We start from the raw sequence: 22998 nt of genomic DNA, 5'->3' as shown, positions 1-22998 counted from the left end.
CTTGGTAGCAGGCACTCCCTGGGCTAAACAGCATCACCATGTCTGTTCGATACAGCTCAAGCAAACACTACTCTTCCTCCCGCAGTGGAGGAGGTGGAGGAGGAGGAGGAGGAGGATCATCCCTAAGAATTTCGAGCAGCAAAGGCTCCCTTGGTGGAGGATTTAGCTCAGGGGGGTTTAGTGGTGGCTCTTTTAGCCGTGGGAGCTCTGGTGGGGGCTGCTTTGGGGGCTCATCAGGTGGCTATGGAGGATTAGGTTTTGGTGGAGGTAGCTATGGAAGTAGCAGCTTTGGTGGGGGTTATGGAGGCAGCTTTGGAGGGGGCAGCTTCGGTGGGGGCAGCTTTGGTGGAGGTGGCTTTGGAGGAGGCTTTGGTGGTGGATTTGGAGGAGATGGTGGCCTTCTCTCTGGAAATGAAAAAGTAACCATGCAGAATCTGAATGACCGCCTGGCTTCCTACTTGGACAAAGTTCGGGCTCTGGAAGAATCAAACTATGAGCTGGAAGGCAAAATCAAGGAGTGGTATGAAAAGCATGGCAACTCACACCAGGGGCAGCCTCGTGACTACAGCAAATACTACAAAACCATCGATGACCTTAAAAATCAGGTAAGAGGTATTTTTAAATCCAGCTTTAATTATCTTGTCCATGAAATCCAGACAGATGAATCTTAAATTAAGCACAATGCGGCTGTTCACTATATTTACCTATGTTACTTTCTTGCTTCAAAAATAACCCAGTCTCATCAAAGATAAACATCTGTGAAAGTATGGTCATGGCAATCTTCATCCAGCATGTGTGCTGCTTGTCTTAAGAGGATGGCAGATTACTAAGAACTTTTGAGGTTTTAATGAGCATACAATGAGTCCACAGTTAAAATATGCTAAGTCATTTACAAATGTAGAAACTGAAAAAGCAATCATGAAATGAATCAGAAAAAAATGTTATTCAGACTGATAACAAGCCATATTCAGTACCAACATGGTGAGAAAAATGAATTTTCTAGTATGAAAATGGGATACTGCTTGCCTCTAAGGAATTTCTGAATTGTACCCATTGTGTACCAGTTCAGAGCATACTTATTAGTATTTATCATGAGTTAAACAAATGCAGGTGTGAGTCAGCCAAAGTATGGCTAAAATACATGGAAATCACATAGTCTAAAAGAGGAGGGCACACTTGCAGGAATACATCTATATCATTCCAGTTAGTTTTCAGAAAGGAATAATTTGTGTACAGAAATACAAGACTGGAGAAATTCCAAGAGAACAAATAATTCAAAGCTAAGTATATGGGCAATCCCGCAATATCTCATATTTAAAACAAAAGATTTTGTAAGAGAACAACATAAATGTCCAGAGTTCGTCTATGCCACTGCAAAAGCCGCATCTGCATCTGACCTCTTCTTAGTTAACCGTGCCTCTCCCTCCAGATCCTCAACCTAACAACTGATAACGCCAATATCCTGCTTCAGATAGACAATGCCAGGCTGGCAGCTGACGACTTCAGGCTGAAGTAAGTTAAGCGATCGTTGTCTAATACTATCACAATGAACATATCAGTCGTTTTTAACCTGACTTGGGATGCCCACAACAGCATTTACATTTTCCTGAATTCACCCAAAGTTAAATAGTATTGGAGTTATCTGAGAAATTTTCCATGTCAGTATTACATTTTTGGCAATATTAATGGAAGAAAATGCATTGTAAAGTAACTGTTAAGCTTTTTTCCATTAAACCACTATTACTCCTAAGTGAACTGTACATGACAAATACTGCCATGACATGAGATCAACTATGTATTTGCTTTTTAACAGTCTCTGCCCAGATACATCTCCCCTATATAAGTTATATCCAATATTAATATCATGCTTGTTTCAGGTATGAGAATGAGGTAGCTCTGCGCCAGAGTGTGGAGGCTGACATCAATGGACTGCGTAGGGTGCTGGATGAGCTGACCCTGACCAAGGCTGACCTGGAGATGCAGATTGAGAGCCTGACTGAAGAGCTGGCCTATTTGAAGAAGAACCACGAGGAGGTGACACAAAAGCTACTTTTCCCAGCCAAAGAGAGTTCATTATGGTCCTCGTGTAGCCATTAAATCTTTCTGTTCCTCAAATAGGAAATGAAAGACCTTCGAAATGTGTCCACCGGTGATGTGAATGTGGAAATGAATGCTGCCCCAGGTGTTGATCTGACTCAACTTCTGAACAACATGAGAAGCCAATATGAACAACTTGCTGAACAAAACCGCAAAGATGCTGAAGCCTGGTTCAACGAAAAGGTAAATTAATCTTCCTTTATAGTGAAATTCATGGTGGTTTTATCATTTCAGAATTTCCTCATCCTTTTCCCTGTTTTTAATACTCTAGAGCAAGGAACTGACTACAGAAATTGATAGTAACATTGAACAGATGTCCAGCCATAAATCCGAGATTACTGAATTGAGACGTACTGTACAAGCTCTGGAGATAGAACTACAGTCCCAACTGGCCCTGGTATGTTAACTCTCACGAAATGACTTCAATTTTATCATACAAAGTTTCATGCTCACCTAAGAATATGCAATGCAACAGAAAAATGCAGAGTTGGAGGTAAGAAAGAAAAAGTAAAGCTCTATGTTAAAGGAGGAAAAGTACTACTGTCATTGGTCTAAAAGTGCTGAAACTGAAATGGTGCCATTAAACATAAAACAAATTCTGTTCATTTTCTTATTCTTCTATATAAGGCCTTACTAAACAATTAAGTAAGTGTCACTATACTCAATTGAACAAGGAAGTCGCTAAGCCACAAAAAAATTCGTTTCAGAAACAATCCCTGGAAGCCTCCTTGGCAGAAACAGAAGGTCGCTACTGTGTGCAGCTCTCACAGATTCAGGCCCAGATCTCCGCTCTGGAAGAACAGCTGCAACAGATTCGAGCTGAAACCGAGTGCCAGAATACTGAATACCAGCAACTCCTGGATATTAAGATCCGACTGGAGAATGAAATTCAAACCTACCGCAGCCTGCTAGAAGGAGAGGGAAGGTAAATTTTAAAATGAAAAGTTATCGCAGTTTCTTTTATTCGATAGTCCAGATAGCAAGGCTTCTCTAAACCCCAAGAAGATGCCAGAGAATGAGAGGAAAGGAAGAGAGGGGGTAGGGTACAGAAAAAGGAGTACGCAACCGCAATCTCACTTTCTCATGAATATGGCCCAAAATGCTTTATTTATTTATTTTTGAGACGGAGTCTCCCTCTGTCGCCCGGGCTGAAGTGCAGTGGCCGGATCTCAGCTCACTGCAAGCTCCGCCTCCCGGGTTTACGCCATTCTCCTGCCTCAGCCTCCCGAGTAGCTGGGACTACAGGCGCCCGCCACCTCCCCCGGCTAGTTTTTGTGTTTTTTAGTAGAGACGGGGTTTCACCATGTTAGCCAGGATGGTCTCGATCTCCTGACCTCGTGATCCGCCCGTCTTGGCCTCCCAAAGTGCTGGGATTACAGGCTTGAGCCATCGCGCCCGGCCCCAAAATGCTTCTTAAGAGTTCTGTGTACACAAAAGTGTTTTCAAAGGATGGGTTTTGAAATATACACCTGGCAGGGTTTTATTTTCTCAAGACATGTTTTGCTTATTTTCTAAATTAACGGCAACTGGAAAGCTACCCACCGTTTTCCAACGTTAGAGATAACCGAATGTGACCTCACCCCGTTTAGTTCCGGAGGCGGTGGACGCGGCGGCGGAAGTTACGGCGGAGGCTACGGAGGAGGAAGCTCCGGCGGCGGTTACGGCGGCGGCCACGGTGGTAGTTCCGGCGGCTACGGAGGCGGTGGCTACGGAGGCGGCAGCTCCGGCGGCGGAAGCTCCGGTGGCGGCTACGGGGGCGGCAGCTCCGGCGGCGGCGGCGGCTACGGGGGCGGCAGCTCCGGCGGCGGCAGCAGCTCCGGCGGCGGCCACGGAGGCGGTTCCGGCGGCGGCGGCAGCTCCGGCGGCGGCCACAAGTCCTCCTCTTCTGGGTCCGTGGGCGAGTCTTCATCTAAGGGACCAAGGTCAGCAGAAACTAGCTGGGGTAATCAGAATTAGTTTTAACTTCCTGTGATGGTTTTTTTGCGCTTTAAGCTCTAGAGTTGTTTTAAAAAATTAAAAATCTTAGAGACGGTTCCCTTTGCATTTGTTCACAAACTACTCTTAACACCAACTGTGAAAAATGGCATGATCAAAATGTCATACCTTAAGCATTTTTTTTGGAGTTAGCAATGTAAAGTTGAAATTTCCTTCTTTTTACAGTATTTGCTTGTTAATTGCTAAGGATCCCTACAGACTGTGTAATTTTTTTTTCATCATTCACACAGATACTAACAAAACCAGGGTAATCAAGACAATTATTGAAGAGGTGGCACCCGACGGTAGAGTCCTTTCATCTATGGTTGAATCAGAAACCAAGAAACACTACTATTGAGCTGCATCAAGAGGAAAGTCTCCCTTCACACAGACCATTATATACAGATGCGTGGAAAACAAAGTCTCCAAGAAGACGCTTCTGTCTTAATGGTCTATGGAAACAGGTTCACTCCCTGAAAATAAGGTGTCTACAAGGTGTTTTGTGGTTTCTGTATTTTCTTCTTTTCACTTTACCAGAAAGTGTTAATGGAAAGAAAAACAACTTTCTGTTCTCATTTACTAACGAATTTCAATAAACTTTCTTACTGATGCAAACTATCCCAATTTGTCAGAATTTATCTTTACTTAAGTACATAATATTCTTTGAAATTAAAGATTAGTAAACCATAGCAGTTGAAGGTTGATGTATCCAGAAATGCGGAAGACAGAACTATTGTCATGCCTTTTCTGAGTAAGTTTTTTAATCATGTGTGTTCAGACCACCGTCAGTAAATTCGCTGAGTAAAAAAGTCTGTAAATCCCAATATTACTCTTTAAGATACACAATATGTAGAAGACTGCCAGCTCTCTGGCTTTAAATTATTTCAATCCTGGAAATTCTGGAATGTCTCAAATAAAACCCCCAAAATAACAATAATTGGAAATTTTATATTTTCTAATTACCTGACTTCTCACATTTGCCTGTTCTTACTTTCTTCCAGTTACTATATTACTTCTTCCCAATTGTTATATAGTTTGACATACCTTCTGACACCAGCCAAGTAAAATTATATCACCCCCAGCAGAATTATTTGATGTCTGTCAGATGCACATGAGAAACTATCAGGAAGTAGTGATGCCAGTGTAACCAAAAGGACACCACTAGGTCTTCGTCTTCCCCAACTGTGCCCAGTGATCAGGACTAAAGACCTTGTACTTTCATAGTCAGCCCAATCACATTCCTCAGCCAACAAGAACCCAACCAACATTACTTAGTACTCTACTGAGGATCCTATGAAGTGAATGAGCTGGCATGTCCCTTAGACTACCTTGTGTCCTCTGGTGAGTGCTTCAATTACTCATGTCCACCAAGTAGCAGCTTTCCTCAGTATCCTTGATTTGAGCTCCAGATCTGAGCCCTGATCCCTTTGCCATTTGTTGGCACTCCACTGTGTAGACACTACCACCTGTAACCCAAATTGATGGCAGGAGCCTTGTTTCAATGGGATGGATTTCCCTATAGTCAAGGCTTCATAACCTACGTAGCAGCAAATATTAGCACAGCCCAGAGGCTCTCCATTTTAGTTCCCGTGCCTCTAAATGCCTAAATGTCTAAATGCTCACATGCCTCTGGATATTTGTACCAGCCAACCTTCTTGGGAGCCAGTCTTCTCAGGTGCACTATTGAAAAATTACCTTACACTGCTGTGTAAGGACTCTGAACTCTTACTGTGTAAATAGTGCTATACTGCCTGCTGTTCAGAAAACACCATCTTTTAAAATATATATTATAAGGTTAACCAAATCCCTGGGACCTATTGTATTTATAATCTGAGATTACCATTCTCCTTATTCTGAAGAAATAGATTTTTTTTATATTCAATACCACTGATATGAGGCAAGTACACATATGGCGCTATGAGATAGCTGTGCTTGTTATTAAGTTTGTCTCTTCTACCCATTCTGCCCTCCTCCCCCAAGGCACAACCTTAGCAGTCAGAGTCTTCTATGTGGTTGGATGGTGACCCAAACTTTCATTCCTGAAAAGTCTGCATACATCGTGATCCTGTCTTCTTACCATTTCAATCTTGCAATACCTCCTTAAACAATTATTTATATTCTCTCTGATAAAGTAAGTACTTTATCTCTGATAAACAGCTGCTTTCTTGACAGGACTTGGATAACTATGGTTTGTTTTTTGTTTGTTTGTTTGCTTTTTTTTTTTTTTTTTAAATGAGACAAAGTCTCACTGTGTTGCCCATGCTGGTCTCGAACTGGGCTCAAGCAATCCTACCACCTCAGTCTCTGAGTAGCTGGGATTATAGGCACATGCTACAGTGCCCAACACTATGGTTTAATAAAGATAATCTGTCTAAACAAGCAACTTAACTTTAATAAGCACATTGGCATTTATAGTAAAAAAATTACCGATTTTTTTTTAATTATTAAATAGCACAGGGCACTATTTTTACCAAATAAATTTGCATGTACCCATTAATCAAAAAATTCTGTATGCATTCTTACAGATCCTAAAGTCATTACAGAATCTTGCTATTTAAGCAGGGTAGTGCCCAATTAGATTGGCGAGCCAATTTGGCACCTATGTGGAAAAATACTACACAATAAAAGCTTGTTTCCCCAAAGATGTTCTCTCATGATGCGAAAGGCCTAAAAGCTTTGTACCCTAACCTTGGTGCCCATGATGGCTTCATATTTTGCTTGGGAGTGAAGAAACAGCTTTGTTAGGGTCTTTATTAGGGAAGTAGCTCGATTAAGGTTAATGAAATAGAGTGCATCTAATATTTCTCATCTATATTGCATCTTGAGAATGGGAATTAGGAAAATAGCTTATTCATGGTTATGAGCATGCATCTGAAACACAGTGATCCCTGCACTTCCTATCCTGGCACTGGCATTTACAAATTGTGTAACTTTTGGACAAGTTACTTCAACCCTTCTGAGTCTGTTTACTTATCTATACAATAAAGATAGCTACCTTATATGAGATAGTTGTGGTTACACTAAGCTTGACAATGAAAATAATGATGATAATAATAGCCTTTAAATCACACCAGGCATTGTTCTGAGTAATTTAATGATGGATAGATAGATAAGTAGGTAGGTGGATAAGTGGGTGGGTGGACGGATAGATTAGATAGATAGATAGATAGATAGATAGATAGATAGATAGATAGATAGATAGATAGATAGATAGATAGATAAAGATAGGTAGGTAGACGCAGTACATGTAATATTTATATGAGCTCATTTAAGCTTAGCTACTACCCTACAGTTTATTTTCAACACAGAACCATAGTTATCCTTTTAAAATGGAAGTCTAATTATATTCAATCAAATTGTAAGTCTAATTATATTTTATCAAAGTTCTTTGAGGTCTCTCCATTTCTCTTTTGATGTTACCTTGGTTAATATTCTTTAACAAGATGGTCTTCCTTACCTCCTTCAAGCCTTTGCACAGTTGTCACCTTCTCTTTGAGACCTACCTGGATTTTCTGCTTAAAAATTTACCTCCCAATCTCCAACTCCCCTATCTGCTCCACTTTTTTTTATTATTATTATACTTTTAAGTTCTAGGGTACATGTGCAGGTTTGTTACGTAGTTACACATGTGCCATGTTGGTTTGCTGCACCCATCAACTCATCATTTACATTAGGTATTTCCCCTAATTCTATCCCTCCCCCAGCCTCCCACCCCATGACAGGCCCCGGTGTGTGATGTTCCCCACCCTGTGTCCATGTGTTCTCAGTGTTCAACTCCCACCTATGAGTGAGAACATGTGGTCTGTGGTTTTCTGTCCTTGTGATAGTTTGCTGAGAATGATGCTTTCCAGCTTCATCATGTCCCTGAAAAGGAATGAACTCATCCATTTTTATGGCTGCATAGTATTCCATGGTGTACATGTGCCACAGTTTCTTAATCCAGTCTATCATTGATGGACATTTGGGTTGGTTCCAAGTCTTGCTATTGTGAACAGTGCCGCAATAAACATACGTGTGCATGTGTCTTTGTAGTAGCATGATTTATAATCCTTTGGGTGTACACCCAGTAATGGGATCACTGGGTCAAATGGTATTTCTAGTTTTAGATCCTTGAAGAATTGCCACCCTGTCTTCCACAATGGTTTAACTAATTTACACTCCCACCAACAATGTAAAGGTGTTCCTATTTCTCCACATCCTCTCCAGCATTTGTTGTTTCCTGACTTTTTAATGATCGCCATTCTAACTGATGTGAGATGGTGTCTCATTGTGGTTTCAATTTGCATTTCTCTGATGACTAGTGATGATGAGCATTTTTTCATTTGTCTGTTGGTTGCATAAACATCTTCTTTTGAGAAGTGCCTGTTCATATCCTTTACCCACTTTTTGATGGGGTTGTTTTTTTCTTGTAAATTTGTTTAAGTTCTTTGTAGATTCTGGATATTAGTCCTTTGTCAGATGGGTCGATTGCAAAAATTTTCTCCCATTCTGTAGGTTGCCTGTTCACTCTGAAGAAAGTTTCTTTTGCTGTGCAGAAGCTCTTTAGTTTAATTGGATCCCATTTGTCTATTTTGGCTTTTGTTGCCATTGCTTTTGATGTTTTAGTCATGAAGTCTTTGCCCATGCCTGTATCCTGAATGGTATTGCCTAGGTTTTCTACTTTTTCTTTTTTTCACAGCACTGTTTCCAACTTACTATACAATGTATTTATTATTAGTCATCCTTTTCCCCTGCTAGACAGTACACTCCAGAAAGACAACGATTGATCTTTGTCTACTTTGTCCATTCATGTATCCTGAGGCACTAGAACAGTGACTAACACAGGTTAGGTACCAAAAATAGAGTTTTTGAAGGAATGAACTCTATGACATATATACTACTATTATGTACATTTTACAGATGAAGAAACTGAAGCACAATTTAATTCATCACTGGAGCTAAGAGTGTAGGAAATGGTTATATATAAATAGACATTAGTATATGGTAAAGGAAGAATCTAAAACACTGAGAAAGTAAGGTTTATTCAGTAAATGATAAACTATTAAACCCATAACACACATACCAGAAATAATCCAAATGAATGTTTTAAACATCCATATAAGCAGTAAAAGAAAAGCAGAAAAAATGTGTAATCACATTTTTAAATTTTGAAATAATTATAGACTCATTGGAAGTTGCAAAAATAGTGGAGTCCAGTGTACTCTTGACTCACCTTCCCCAAATAGAGACATCTTCTATAGGCTAGGGTATAATATCTAAAATTTAAAAATTGGCATTGGTACATCACTGTTTAACTAGAGCTTGCTCAGTTTTTGTTTTTCCTGACCTGCATGTGTGCGTGTGTGTCTATGCAATTGTACCCCATGTATAAGTACAATTTTTTTAACTACCACCCAAATCAAGATACAGAACCATTCCATAAGCACAAAAGAACTCCTTAATGCTACCTTTTTGTATTCACATGTATATCTCAACACTCCCTTCTCAGTTCCTAGCCCCTGGCAACTACTAATCTCCATCTCTATAGTTTTACCATTTAGAGAATGCTATGTAAGTGTAATCATACAGTAGGTAACCTTTTGAGACTGAACATCTATGTACACGTTTTTGTGTGAACATACGTTTTCATTTCTCTGGGATATATGTCCGAGCACATAATTGCCAGGTCATATGGTAGGTGCATGTTCAGTTTTGTAAGAAACTGCCAAACTGTTGTCTAGAGAAGGTGTACCACTTTATATTGCCACCAGCAATAAATGAAAGAGCCATTTTTTCTGCATCCTCACCAGTATTTGGCATTATCAGTATTTTTCTAATAGGTATGTAGTTATAGCTCACTAAAGTTTTAATTTGCATTTCCCTAATGAAAAATGATGTTGAATAGCTTTTCTTTTTTTTATTTTTTCTTTTTTTGAGACAGAGTCTTGCTCTGTCACCCAAGCTGGAGTGCAGTGGCGCAATCTCGGCTCACCGCAACCTCTGCCTCCCAAGTTCAAGCGATTTTCCTGCCTCAGCCTCCTGAGTAGCTGGGATTCCAGGCACGCGCCACCATGCCCAGCTGATTTTTGTATTTTTAGTAGAGATGGGATCTCACCATGTTGGCCAGGCTGGTCTCGAACTCCTGACTCAGGTGATCCACCCGCTTCAGCCTCCCAAAGTCTTGGGATTACAAGCGTGAGCCACTGCGTCCGGCCTGAATAGCTTTTCATGTGGCTATTTACCATCTGTATCTCTCTTTGGTGAAACATCTGTTCATGTATTTTGACCATTATATAGCCCATTTGTATCTCACTGTGTTCTTTTTGCTTAGGATTACTTTGGCTATTCATGATCTTCATTGGTTCCATATGAATGTTGGAATAGTTTCCTCTAATTCTGTGAAAAATTACATTGGTGATTTGATAGGAATAGCATTGAACTTGTAGATCACTGTGTGCATATGGTCAGTTTAACAATATTGACCCAATCTCATTATTCACCCAATCCATGAGCATAGGATGTTTTTTCCATTTGTTTGTGTCATCTATTGAAAGTCACCATCAAAACAATTTTAAAAAGCCAAAGACTGGGAGAAAAATTCACAAAATACGAATCTTATAAAGGACTGCCATATAGAATATAAACATAAAAAACTACAACTCAATAACAAGAAAAAAACCACAAACCAATTAAAAAATGGACAAAAGATTTGAACTGATACTTTATCAAACAAGAGATACAAATGGCAAATAAGCACACAAAGAAGATGCTCGACATCATTAGTCATTAGGGAAATACACATTCTAAACGTACCACTATACAACTATTAGAATGACTCAAAGAAATTTTTTTGATGGACAATACCAAGTGCAAGTAGGGATTCTGAGCAACTGGAACCCTCATAGATTGCTAGTGGGAATGCAAATTATAGTTTGGCAGTTTCTCATCATGTTAAACATAGACTTAATATACAATCTAGCAATCTCACTCATAGACATTTATCCAAGTAAAATAAAAATATCTACATAAAGACCTACGAGGAAAATTTAGAGCAGCTTTATTCATAATCATGAGATCTGAAAATAGCCCAGATGTCCATAAGCTAGTGAATGGAAAAATATATGGTACACCCATATTTGAAATGCTACAAAAGAAACAGACCACATTACATCTAGAAATTCAAAAGCATTATGCTAAGTGAAAGACGCTAGACTCAGAAGGCTATATGCTATAGCTCATTAATACGACATTCAAGAAAAAGTCAAACTGGAGGGCTAAAAACAGATCAGAGATTGTCAGAGGGCAAAGGGAGTGTGTTTACCACAAAGAGGCACAAGAGGATTTTTTGGAATGGTGGAAGTATTCTCACATTCTCTATCTTGTTTATGGTGGCCATTGTACAACTGAATTTGTTTGTCAAAATTAATAGAACTATACACCAAAAAAGGGTAAAGTTTACTGTATGCACATTAAACCTCAATAAACCTGACTTTAAAAAAAATAAAAATTAAAAACAGCAATTGAACATTTAGCTTTTTATTTTTCTAGTGTGGTCAGTTTCTGCTGTATTTTCAGCTCCAAGAAAATAAAGCTTGTACTCTGAGTACTAAAGAGCATGAAAATGTCTTTATGGCAAAAAAAAAAAAAAAAAAAAAATAGCACAGGTAAATAATTTCCTCATAATAGATTTTTTAATGAACAAATTTTATGAATCATATTCTTAATCTATAGAACCAAGGGATTGATTAAAGTTGAACCATAGCCTGCCTGTAATCACACGTTTATATTTCTGCAGCCTGTTATTAGAAAGAAAAGATGGGGGTGTCATAACGCACAACCTTTAAAACTCCTGCTTCTCCTGGAATGTTGTTTTGGCAGTTGGTTTGGGAATGTGAATGAGTAATGTTTGGACAACTGGATTGCTTATGGTGGGGAGAGATAAAAGGAGTTGGTATGTAATCGCTACTTGATGCCAAGCCAAAAGAAATGTAGAAACTCACAGCAATGTCTCCTCTCATTTAGGTGTATCCTCACCCTTCTACACTCCATGGTGATCTCCCTGTCAAGATTTTTCTCCAGTCAAAAGTCCATCTGCCACTTTCTCTTTGGAAAAAGAATGAGTAACAATCTCCCTACTGCCCATCACCCATTCCCTTTCACCGACATCTCCCCAAACCCAGCTATCATTTTCTGCCTTTAAAAAATAACTGGAATTGATCTAAATCAACCCAACACCTATCATAGACCTTTGTTCACAGTATGCATTAAAATACGTATTGGTTGATCATTCATTCAGCAGTGTCAAGCACTGTGCCAGGCAACGGGGATTCAAAATAATGAATGAAATACAATCCTTGCCTTCAAAGAACTCAGAAGTAGAAACAGACATACCACTACACAGACATGGTAGAAAGCACTACACAGAAGTAAGCCCAGGTTGCCATGGGAGCTTGACAATGCAATAGTCCTCCCTGTACAATTCAGATGATCTCTAGCAACCTATGCCTTCCAAAATGTCTACAGGTAATCTACACACACATGCAAATTAAACTTTCTATTATTTCACTGTTTTTTCATCTGCCCTGTCAGTAGAGCTGATTACTTTCTGCAAAAATGGGGACAAAGACTATGATATCACATCTCGGCAGGAATACCATGCTTTACAGTACTTATTTGTGGAAATTGTGTTAAGAGGGGAAAAATGAAATAAGCACAATGGAATTTCCATTCTGTTCTAATTATGGAAAGCTATTTAAACAGTAATAAGACTCTATTGTTCATAAATACTGTTTAGAATTATAATTATCTCCATGTGTGGGATACTGTGTTATGTGGTAAGGACATACCAAAGTATGTCAAGAAGTAATATGGAAGAACAGTGTGACACTGTGTATGTGCACAGATCTTTGCAATTCTCAATATACTTACACCTCTATGTAGAAATCATCTTCAGAACAACCCTGGGACATATGCAGGGTCCAGAAATATGTAATTATTTCCCCAAGGTCTCATGGATAGCAGGTGGTAGAGCTAGGTCTTATATCTGGAATTTCTGATTTCAAGCCTACAGCTCCTTCCTCTACAGCAGTGATTACTAGACATTTCTTATTACAGTAAAAACACTTGAGTATGCACCCCCAAGATGTCCATATTGATTTTAAAATTATATAAAATATATGTGTGTGTGTATATATATATGTATATATATATATACACTATCAGATAGCTCAATGCACAACATGTATTTAGCACAAAGATTGTAGACCCAAATCCTTACTTTAAATAATTTTTTTGAGAACTCCAAATTTTATCAGCTGATTTCTTGCGGAATATAATACCACCATTATGATGATGATTGTATTATATTTTACCCAATAATATAGCTGACAAAGAACTCTTAACAGAAGTGGAAGTATCAGCTCTCCCATTTTTTTGTTCTTCAATCACGCTTTCATGATTCTGTTATCTTCCAGTTGCTGTTTCTTTGCACTTATCTGTTTTGGTGGGGAGCGGGGATTCGCTCCATCAAAAGCAGCAAATACAATCCTGAAATACAATGGACATAAACTGCAATGTCGCAGCGCATTGCAAGCAAATGAAGATGTCACTATCCACTTCTCTACATTGTGGGGTAACCATTCTTTTCTCAGAATATCTTTTGAGCTGATTGAGAAGAGAGATTGATGTAAAGATAAAATCAGAATCCCAGTGTCATTCTTATAACAAATGTGAAAGAGTTTAGTTTAATTCTTACTTTCTTTTCTTTTTTTTTTTTTGAGACGGAGTCTCCCTCTGTCTCCCAGGCTGGAGTGCAGTGGCTGGATCTCAGCTCACTGCAAGCTCCGCCTCCCGGGTTCCCGCCATTCTCCTGCCTCAGCCTCCCGAGTAGCTGGGACTACAGGCGCCCGCCACCTCGCCCGGCTAATTTTTTCTATTTTTTTAGTAGAGACGGGGTTTCACCGTGTTAGCCAGGATGGTCTCAATCTCCTGACCTCATGATCCGCCCGTCTCGGCCTCCCAATAATTCTTACTTTCTAATACTAAAACTTAAATAGAAGTTCTGACAACCTCTTCCTCCCACCCAGTGGATTGCCTGCATCTCCTGAAAGTACATACTTGGAGACCAGTGCTCGGTAGTGCTCAGCCCTGCTCCTTCCTATATTTTGCCAGTACTTCTGACTTAGTCTTTTTTTAAAGCAAATATTTTAATTCACCCCCTTTACTATTGAGAAATGAAATTCATAAGTAATATATCCTTCCAACACACAGTTTATCCTCGTATATGGAGGGGGAGCAGGGGTGGGTACTATATCACATGTATAAAACATATATTAACATATATAAACCATAAATATCACATGTATAAAACACATACTTATCATTTCTGTGTTTCATATATATATATAAAAATATAGAAACTGGCCTGGCATGGTGGCTCCTGCCTGTAATCCTAGCACTTTGGGAAGCTGAGGCAGGTGGATCATGAAGTCACGAGTTCAAGACCAGCCTGGCCAACATGGTGAAACTCCGTCGCCACTAAAAATACAAAAATTAGCCAGGTGTGGTGGCAGGTGCCTGTAATCCCAGCTACTCAGGAGGCTGAGGCAGGAGAATTGCTTGAACCTGGGAGGTGGAGGTTTCAGTGAGCCAAGAGCCCACCACTGCACTCCAGCCTGGGCGACAAGAGCAAGACTCATCTCAGAAAGAAGAAAAGAAAAGAAAAGAAAAGAAACTGTGCATGGGAAGGTTATATTATCTATGATTATAATCTATCATGTGTAGAAAGGTTAATGATAGATGTAAAAGAAAAATGGAAGGAAAGTTACTTGTAATAAAATTATTTGCATTTCAATATGGAAATGTTCCAGTATGATTGTACCAGAAGATGTAATGAAGTAGTCAAATGATTGCATCTATATGCAAAATCAATGTGAATACAAAACGGTACAATGAAGAGACTGATAAAACATGGGCACATCACTGACTTAAATACAATGAGTAGCAATGTTGTTGGTGACAGGATTTTTTAAACAACTCTTGACCAAATTCTGGGCAAAATAAGCTTAAGTACAATCTTCCTTGGTTTATAAAGCAATAACATTCCTGAAAAATTCAGTTACAACTTTGCCAAAAAAAAAAAAAAAAAAAACTTTGTGTTTTTACATAAATTAGAATTTGTTTCCAGATTCAGGTAATTATAAACAGGTTTTTCACTTTCATGAATAGCTCATGGTTCAAAAGTCATGTGGAACACAGGACAATTCCTTGATGTCCAGGACTGTATCATGCATTTCAGTATGTCTAGCATCCCTCCCCGACCCCAAATGCCAGCAACAACCCCTATCATTATGATGACCACATGTGCACACATTCACACATAGACACACAAAGACACACACAGACACACACACACACACACACACTTCCAAAATATGCCCTCAATAGCAGTACCCCTTGCACAGAGATTGAGGACTAGGCTTTCATTGTTGGTGTATCAAGAGTCTCCAGAGAGGCCAGATGCAGTGGTTCACGTCTGTAATCCCAGCACTTTGGGAGGCCAAGGTGGGCAGATCACATGAGGCCAGGAGTTCAAGACCAGCCTGGGCAACATAGTGAAACCCCATCTCTACTAAAAAATACAAAAATTAGCTAGGTGTGGTGGCATGCACCTATAATCCCAACTACTGAGAAGGATGAGGCATGCGAATCCCTTGAACCTGGGAGGTGGAGGTTGCATTGAGCCGAGATCGCGCCACTGTACTCCAGCCTGGGAGACAGAGCGTAGGAAAAAATCTTGTCAGCATGTTCCTGGAAACACCTTGGGTAGTACTTTTGTAAACTAGATTTTAATCTCAGTGAGGTTAGGTCTGTCTGCCTTACTCATAGGTAGCTGTAAACCCACACCTAGCACAATTCTCAACACACAAGTTGAGGCTCAATAAATATTGGTTAAGCCAGTGGCAAAATCAGTGAGTAACCTACAAGTGAGTACATGGACTACAAGACCTCCCAAGGCAAATCCAGGGATGCTGGGGTTTAAAAACATGGAAAAAATAATTCATGCCATCTAGCTCTCCATCTTCACAACTTCCTTTATGGTAAATACCTAAACTCGGTTAAAGACTGGCCCCAATAATAGCAACTTCCCCAACAGCAGGTAATTTAGGGGCTTGAGACACTGGATCATAACCAGTGAGGACATTTCTAAGTGCAAATCTGGGTAGTGTCACTCAAATGCCTTCCAATTCACTCACTGGGGCTATTTGTTCCCCTCTTTCTCAGGGACCAAGAGAAGGACTGAAATAAACAGTAACCTATGGGAGCTTCATAACAGCTGCAAATGCTGATGCAAAGAAAACCCTCTCCACCATGAACAGAGCAGAGGAATGATGTAGCAGAAACAGCTGTGTCCAACAACGGATGAAGCAGCTGAACTACATCAAGGGCTTGGTGCACCAGCCCTTTTCAGAACAATCATCCCCGGGACATTACCAGAAGAAAGGTAGGGATTTGGAGTCCCTGAGACTTTAATTCAGTGGTAGAAATACATTCATTCATTCATTCAACAAACATCATTGAGGCAGACAATGTGCTAGGCCATGGAGATAATAAGTTAAGACACAGCTATTCCCTGTGATACATGCCATAGTAAATGAACATGTCGGGGGCTAAGGACCATGGACAAGGCACCATGGCATCCAAATCAGAATGGAATGTCAGAGAAGGTTTGCTAGAAGATGTGGCTCTTGAACTGAGTCTTGATGGATAGTAGAAATTAAGTATTTTTAACGGTTGGGAAACGCACTATAGAACAACTGAGGGCATAGTTACAAATGCTACACTGAGGTACCCAACTTCAAAACTGTGATCCATATAATATCTCTACAGAATCTCTATTTCTTTGTTGTTATTGTTGTTTGTTTTTGAGATAAAGTCTCACTCTGTTGCCATGGCTCACTGCAGCCTCTACCTTCTGTGCTCAAGAAATCCTCCTGTCTCATCTCCCAAATGACACCACAGATGCATGCCACCATGCCTCGCTAATTTTTTGTTGTTTGTTTTTTGAGATGATAGTCTCACTCTATTGCCCAGGCTGGAGTGTAGTGGCATGATCTTGGCACACCACAACCTCCAACTCCCGGGTTCGGCCTCAGCTTCTCGAGTAGCTGGGATTACAGGTACACGTGACCACCCCCAACTAATTTTTGTAGTTTTGGTAAAGACGGGGTTTTGCCATGCTGGCCAGGCTAGTCTCAAACTCCTGACCTCAAGTGATCCACTCACCTCAGCCTCCCAAAGTGCTGGGATTACAGGCATAAGCCATATGACCCAGCCCAGAATCTTTATTTCTGATCACCTTCGGTAGTAGGGTATTGATGGTTGATGACATAATCCCAGAAGACAGCACAACACAGTGAAAAAACCACAGCTGCAAATGCTAGCACCATCACTCACCATTTGGAAACAATCCATTTCTTTGCCTTTTCTAGCTTCTAGAAGCCACATGCATGGCTCATGGCCCCATCCTTCATCTTCAAAGCCAGCAGCGTAGCATCTTCCAATCTCTGTTTCTGCTTCCATTGTCCCATTGCCTTTTCTGATTCTGACACTCCTTATTCCTTCTAAGGACACTTATGATTATATTGGGTCCACCCAGATAATCCAGGATAGTCTCCCCATCTTAACATCTGTAATTTAATCACATCTGTAATGTTTCTTTTGCCATGGAAGATAATGTATTCACAGGTTCTGGGGGTTAGGACGTGGACATCTTTGGTAGGGGCATTATTTTGCCTGTCTCAAGAATCATCTTTAATTATTCTCTCTTTCTGTCCTCCCCATCCTTACCACAGCTATTTAGTACCAGGTGCAATAAAGACATTCTCCAAAATTATCCCAATTCCATCCACTTCTATCTTAACTACCCTGGCTCATCTGAATTACTGCAACTGGCTTTGTAATGGTTTCCCCACACACACTCTCACTCCCCTCCCATCCATTCTCCATCACTCCTCTACTTAAACTTCTCAATGGCTTCCTTTTATGCTTGGGTTCAAATTCAAAATCCCTAGCCTGGTCCAATAAATCTCTTCATGGGCTGCCCTCTGCAGTCCTGTTTCCCTGCACACTCACCACCAGCAATACTGGTTTTCTTCCAGTTCCTTGATGGCACCATACCCTTCCCTTCTCAAGCTAAAAGAAAAAAAAATGATTTGTATTTTATTCCCCTCCCAGAATGCCTCTTCGCCCACCCCCCGCCCCCTTGCCTAGCAATCTCTTTTTCATCAGCTTAATGTCATTTCTTCAAAAGGATTGCCTTAATCTAAATTAGGTCCTCACCTAATAGCTTCATGTTCCTTCCTTCCTTAATTTTTAACACGATTTATAATTTTATGCTTATTTGCTTAAAGCTCAACTCCCCAATAAACAATAAGTTCCATGAGAGTTGAGAAGGCATCTATTTTCTTCCCCTTGGTACGACCTGCCACTAATGCAATGCCTGGCACATAATAGGTGTTCATTGGATCCAAAAAAAAAAAAGTATTGGGCACTAGGCTTAGAACCTGGGTGACAAAATAATCTGCACAGCAAACACCTGTGATACAAGTTTACCTATATAACAAACCTGCACATGTATCCCTGAACCTAAAATAAACGTTTTAAAAAATAGGTACTCATTAAATATTTCTTGACTGAACAAATGAGTGAATGAATGACACCTGATAGCAGAACTGTGGCCAAAATTTTATTTTGCTATTAATTCAAAATTCTGCAAAGAATTTGTAAGAAGACAAAGACATTAAAGACAGACTTTGCATTGTTTGGTTTTCATTTCTCTCCCTGACCTTAAGATAATTTTATGTACTGAAAGGACCACTGCACTGAGATGCAAGGCGCGTTCTGGGCCTTGTCCATCCAGTTTCACACAGTGTATCTTTGAACTGTTCCTCTGTTTCCTTATCTTTAAAACAGGGAAAGGAAACCTCTCTCTTCCTAATTCCCAGCTTCATTGTAAGGTTCAAATGAGATCATATACAAGAAATCCCTTTGGACGCTGTAAAGCAGCATATCAATGTAAGGCCATCATGTCTTTGTACTAATCACACTCTGTAACTTCACAAAAATAAATGCTGAAGCTGCTTGTTTGCAGAGGTTTAATCGTTTCCACCTGAGGACAGCAGTGACCCAGGCTGGAGAGGAGGTTCCGCCCCGTGGGGTGAGATCCATATGTAGACGAGCCCTGCCCCCTGGTGGAAGGAGATGGGGTGAGTGTGGCTGGCAACGTGGGATGGCCAGGGTCCTAATGACAGATGCTGGCTGAAAAGGAGAATCCACTTATTTAAGCATATACTTTTTAAAGAAATAGTTTGTCATGTTTTCTTTTTGTTGTTTTCATTTGTTTTTTAGATTAACAAAATAAAATTGTATATATTTATGTTGTACAACATGTTTTAAAATATGTGTACTTTTTAAAGAAAACAAAAAACCCCAGCATGATGTTTTAAAATATGTATACATTTTTAAAGAAAAAAAACCCAGCTTTCTTTTGATGAAGAAAAGTTTTTTAAAAAGACAAAAAATGTGTACATTGTGGAATGGCTCAAAGTAATTAACACATGCATTACCCCATATCTGTATCATTTTTTTGTGGTGAAAACACTTAAAATCTACTCTCTTAGCAATTTTCAAGTACGCAATACATTGTTGTTTATTTTCTTGTTGTAAAATGGCCTTTGGAAACATTTTATTTACTTATAAAGGATGCAGACACATTACACCAATGACTTGTCTAATTATTATTTGGAGTTTAGTGATAAATGAGAGATTTACAATTCTTTATACATTTTGATATTCTAATTTGTTATATTTAAATCTCAACAATTCAATTAGAATCATTTTACAACTCATGCATGTTAAGACTATGGATGGTGTGTACTAGAAAATTTCAGCTTATATATTTCCCTATATGTTATGTGCATTTTATTTAACTTTGCTATACTGTGAATATTGTGTACATACTGGACAAATGAGTCCTAATTTTGTAATATCTAGTCTCCAGATATTAAAGAGGTTGCCAATGTTTAAAAAAATAGACTACAAATGGCAACTATAAAGTATTTGTATGAGCATGCATCATAGAGTAATTATTTATGTCTAAATATGTTCACGGTGCCAGAATACCAAGGTCAACTTGAACATATGCCAGGTTTTCACTTGGCCTATCCCTCATGACTCTGAGCAAATTGTTCAACATTTCTGAGTCTCAGTTGCCCTCAACTGCCAAATAAGGGGCTGAATTGATGTCTAAGGCTCTTTGCAACTCTAAAAATATCCTACAACTTTGTCCAGAAAATGCATCTTAGAGGCCACACACAAGCCGCCCTCAGCACCAGCTAATTAGGCTCCAGACAGCTGAGGCCAAGGCACTTCCAGGAGACTACCCCTGACTATTCTGGTGGCAAAACTATTTTATACTTGTCGTCACTCCCTGAACCCAGTCAAATCCAACCAAGTGAACTCAAAACCAGTCACGTCCAACCAAGTGCCTCCTACCCCTTGTCCCTCCTTTTTCCTGCCCTGCCAACCCTCTTCATCCCCACCATGGCCTCAAGAGGAAGGAGGCCTCTCCTTGTTCACCTCTCTTTCTCTTCCAGCCTGATATCCCAGCCCTCCACACTCACACACCCAGTAAGGAGCAACAACAACAGTAATAATAATGGCTGCCATTCATTGACAGTTTTCCATTTGCCAGCCACTGCACTAAGCATAATCTCATTTAGTTTTTCAACAGGTTTATGAGGTGGAAACTCTTTTTATCCATACTTTGACCATTACATGAACATTTTCTGCAGACCTCTCTGAAAAATAGTTCAATTGAAATGATTTTTTAATAGCATTAACCACTTTCTGGTGAATTGTCCTAACAACTTTTTCTATCAGCAACGTATCCTTCATCCTCCATCTGCATTCCCATCTCTCTCTCCTTCCTCTCATTTTCTCCCACGTCTTTTCCTCTCATCCCCTCTCCATCCTCCTTCTTCACCTCCATCTACTCTTCTGCTCCCACTTCCACACACCTAACATAAGGACTTCAAGGCAGAGTCTGTGTTCTCTAGATCCCCAATGCCACATCTAGCTTTGTGCCACTTAATTCTTATGCTAAGACTCCTCTTTTGAGGCACATGCCGTTCAACGACCCCTCACTACACACACTCCCCTCCGCCTCATTGTCCAAAAACCTTGACACTGGCTCACAGCCCACTTCCCTCTCGTCTCCTGCCATCATGAAAGTTCATGCCTTTACAGATGGTCCATTTAACGTCATAGACAGATAGTTCCTGACCTCCTACTCTCTTGCCTTTCAGGTCCAATCCACTTCTGACTTCTTGTTCCAGTGACTGTTGGTCCAGTCCCATGACTACTCTCTGGACTTTGGTGACACCTGGAGTTGTGCCTACTTTAAAATTCTAAATTCTGGTTTCCACTATCCAACTTTAGCCTGTCATCCTTCACCTTTATCAATCTCCCCCTCACACTCCGCCTGCTCCATGACCTCATAAGGATGCCCAATGACTCACCCTCTGCCCTTTTCTTCAGTCCATCTGTCCCTCTGATTTTACTTTCTTCTTGCTATATGATCATACAGTTAATCGCCTCAACCATTTTCTCAAGAACACCAGAAACTTCTTTGCCACTGTTTCCTTCTTCTGGACGTGTCTTCAAATCCCAAAACCCACATCAGTCTGATCATCATCCTTTCTATTCCTGCACCAGGATTACTTCCAAACATGCAGTTGAACGTCATTATGAATGAGAGCTGGACCTCCAATTTTCTTTTACTCATTGCTAGTCAAGTATTTTTCCAGTTCAGTGTACATATTCTAAATGGTCATTCTTTCTATCAGCCACCTTCATCTGCAACATTCTAGCAACCCCTCAAGTCCAGTTGGTCCAAACCTAAACTCAGTGTCTTCCTCCTCCTCTATTCCCCATCTCAGTGAATATTATGAATTCCCAGAATCTAAAATTAATTACCTAAGAGTTATCCCCAATTCTGCCTTATTCCCTACTCTCCAAATTCAATCATATTACCATATGCTCTCAAAGCCATTTTCTCTGCATCCCCACTGCCTTCATTCTTCTCACCTGGACCATTGTTCCAACCTTGTAATTGTCCACCTTGTTTCATTTCAACATGATCATGTTGCCCTTTGCTTTTTACTTAGGATTCATTACAAACTCTTTAGACCAGCACAGAAGGCTAACCATGAGCCAGCCCCTGTCTGAATCTGACAATAGATTTCTTAAAGATGGTAATCATGCATTTTTCATTTCTGCATTTAGTTAGCACTATGTCTTTCATTTTAGCAATTAGCATAGAGCACCAGACATCATAACCATGCTATTTTTAACAAAATAATAGGTCAATATTTGTGTCATTGTCCAAGATAATAAATAAATGTTACAATCATGGTAGGAACAGAGATGTCACTAGTCTCTGTTTTCTAAATAACACATTTTTTTCTGGTGGGGTAGAATATTTGTTTCTGTAGTTAGCAGTCCTTTATACCCCTCAGTGGTAAGTGAGACCCTACTGTATCTCACAGAACTCTATCATAATCTTACTTAACTTTATAAAAACTTTGATAACACCTGGCGCCAGATAATGATAGTACATGCCTAGGGTCTAGATGAAAGTAAAGGATTACTCACTCAAAATTAGAAGTTAAATTAATAAACTTAATATAGAACAGACCCTATTATATTTAAGATAACAAATAGCCCAAAGCAACACCTAGGGATGTTAGACATTAATTATTTTTAAAATCACTCAATTATACATAATTTTATGCTAATCTAAGTGATGCCATTTTTCTTTTGGCATATATAACTCAAATAGGAACGCCCCAATAGTTGTATATAAAAGCCCAAAGAAATCATCAGTGC

General features: G+C 39.7%; 1 protein-coding gene across 2 annotated transcripts; it reads left to right on the top strand.

The window, feature by feature from the left end:
- Positions 1–4690, top strand: KRT10 (keratin 10). 2 transcript variants are annotated; one of them, XM_010388524.2, is made up of 8 exons: positions 1–605; positions 1430–1512; positions 1878–2034; positions 2119–2280; positions 2369–2494; positions 2805–3022; positions 3687–4039; positions 4323–4690. In XM_010388524.2, exons 1-8 carry the CDS (start codon positions 39–41, stop codon positions 4427–4429), a joined length of 1773 nt encoding a protein of 590 aa, XP_010386826.1. In that variant the 5' UTR covers positions 1–38; the 3' UTR covers positions 4430–4690. The 2 variants fall into 2 exon arrangements, with proteins under 2 accessions (XP_010386826.1, XP_030779701.1); XM_030923841.1 differs by having other exon boundaries at positions 3687–4019; positions 4323–4689.
- The last annotated feature ends 18308 nt before the right edge of the window (positions 4691–22998 follow it).

Source organism: Rhinopithecus roxellana, chromosome 19 (assembly GCF_007565055.1).
Source record: "Rhinopithecus roxellana isolate Shanxi Qingling chromosome 19, ASM756505v1, whole genome shotgun sequence".
NCBI lineage: Eukaryota > Metazoa > Chordata > Mammalia > Primates > Cercopithecidae > Rhinopithecus > Rhinopithecus roxellana.
Note: the sequence above shows the minus strand (reverse complement) of the source record. Positions and strands in the feature narration are given on the sequence as shown.

Coding starts and splice junctions, on each gene's coding strand:
- KRT10 (XM_010388524.2), top strand. CDS start 39: ATGTCTGTTCGATACAGCTCAAGCAAACACTACTCTTCCTCCCGCAGT. Junction 606..1,429: donor TCGATGACCTTAAAAATCAG/GTAAGAGGTATT, acceptor CTCTCCCTCCAG/ATCCTCAACCTAACAACTGA. Junction 2,281..2,368: donor AAGCCTGGTTCAACGAAAAG/GTAAATTAATCT, acceptor TTAATACTCTAG/AGCAAGGAACTGACTACAGA.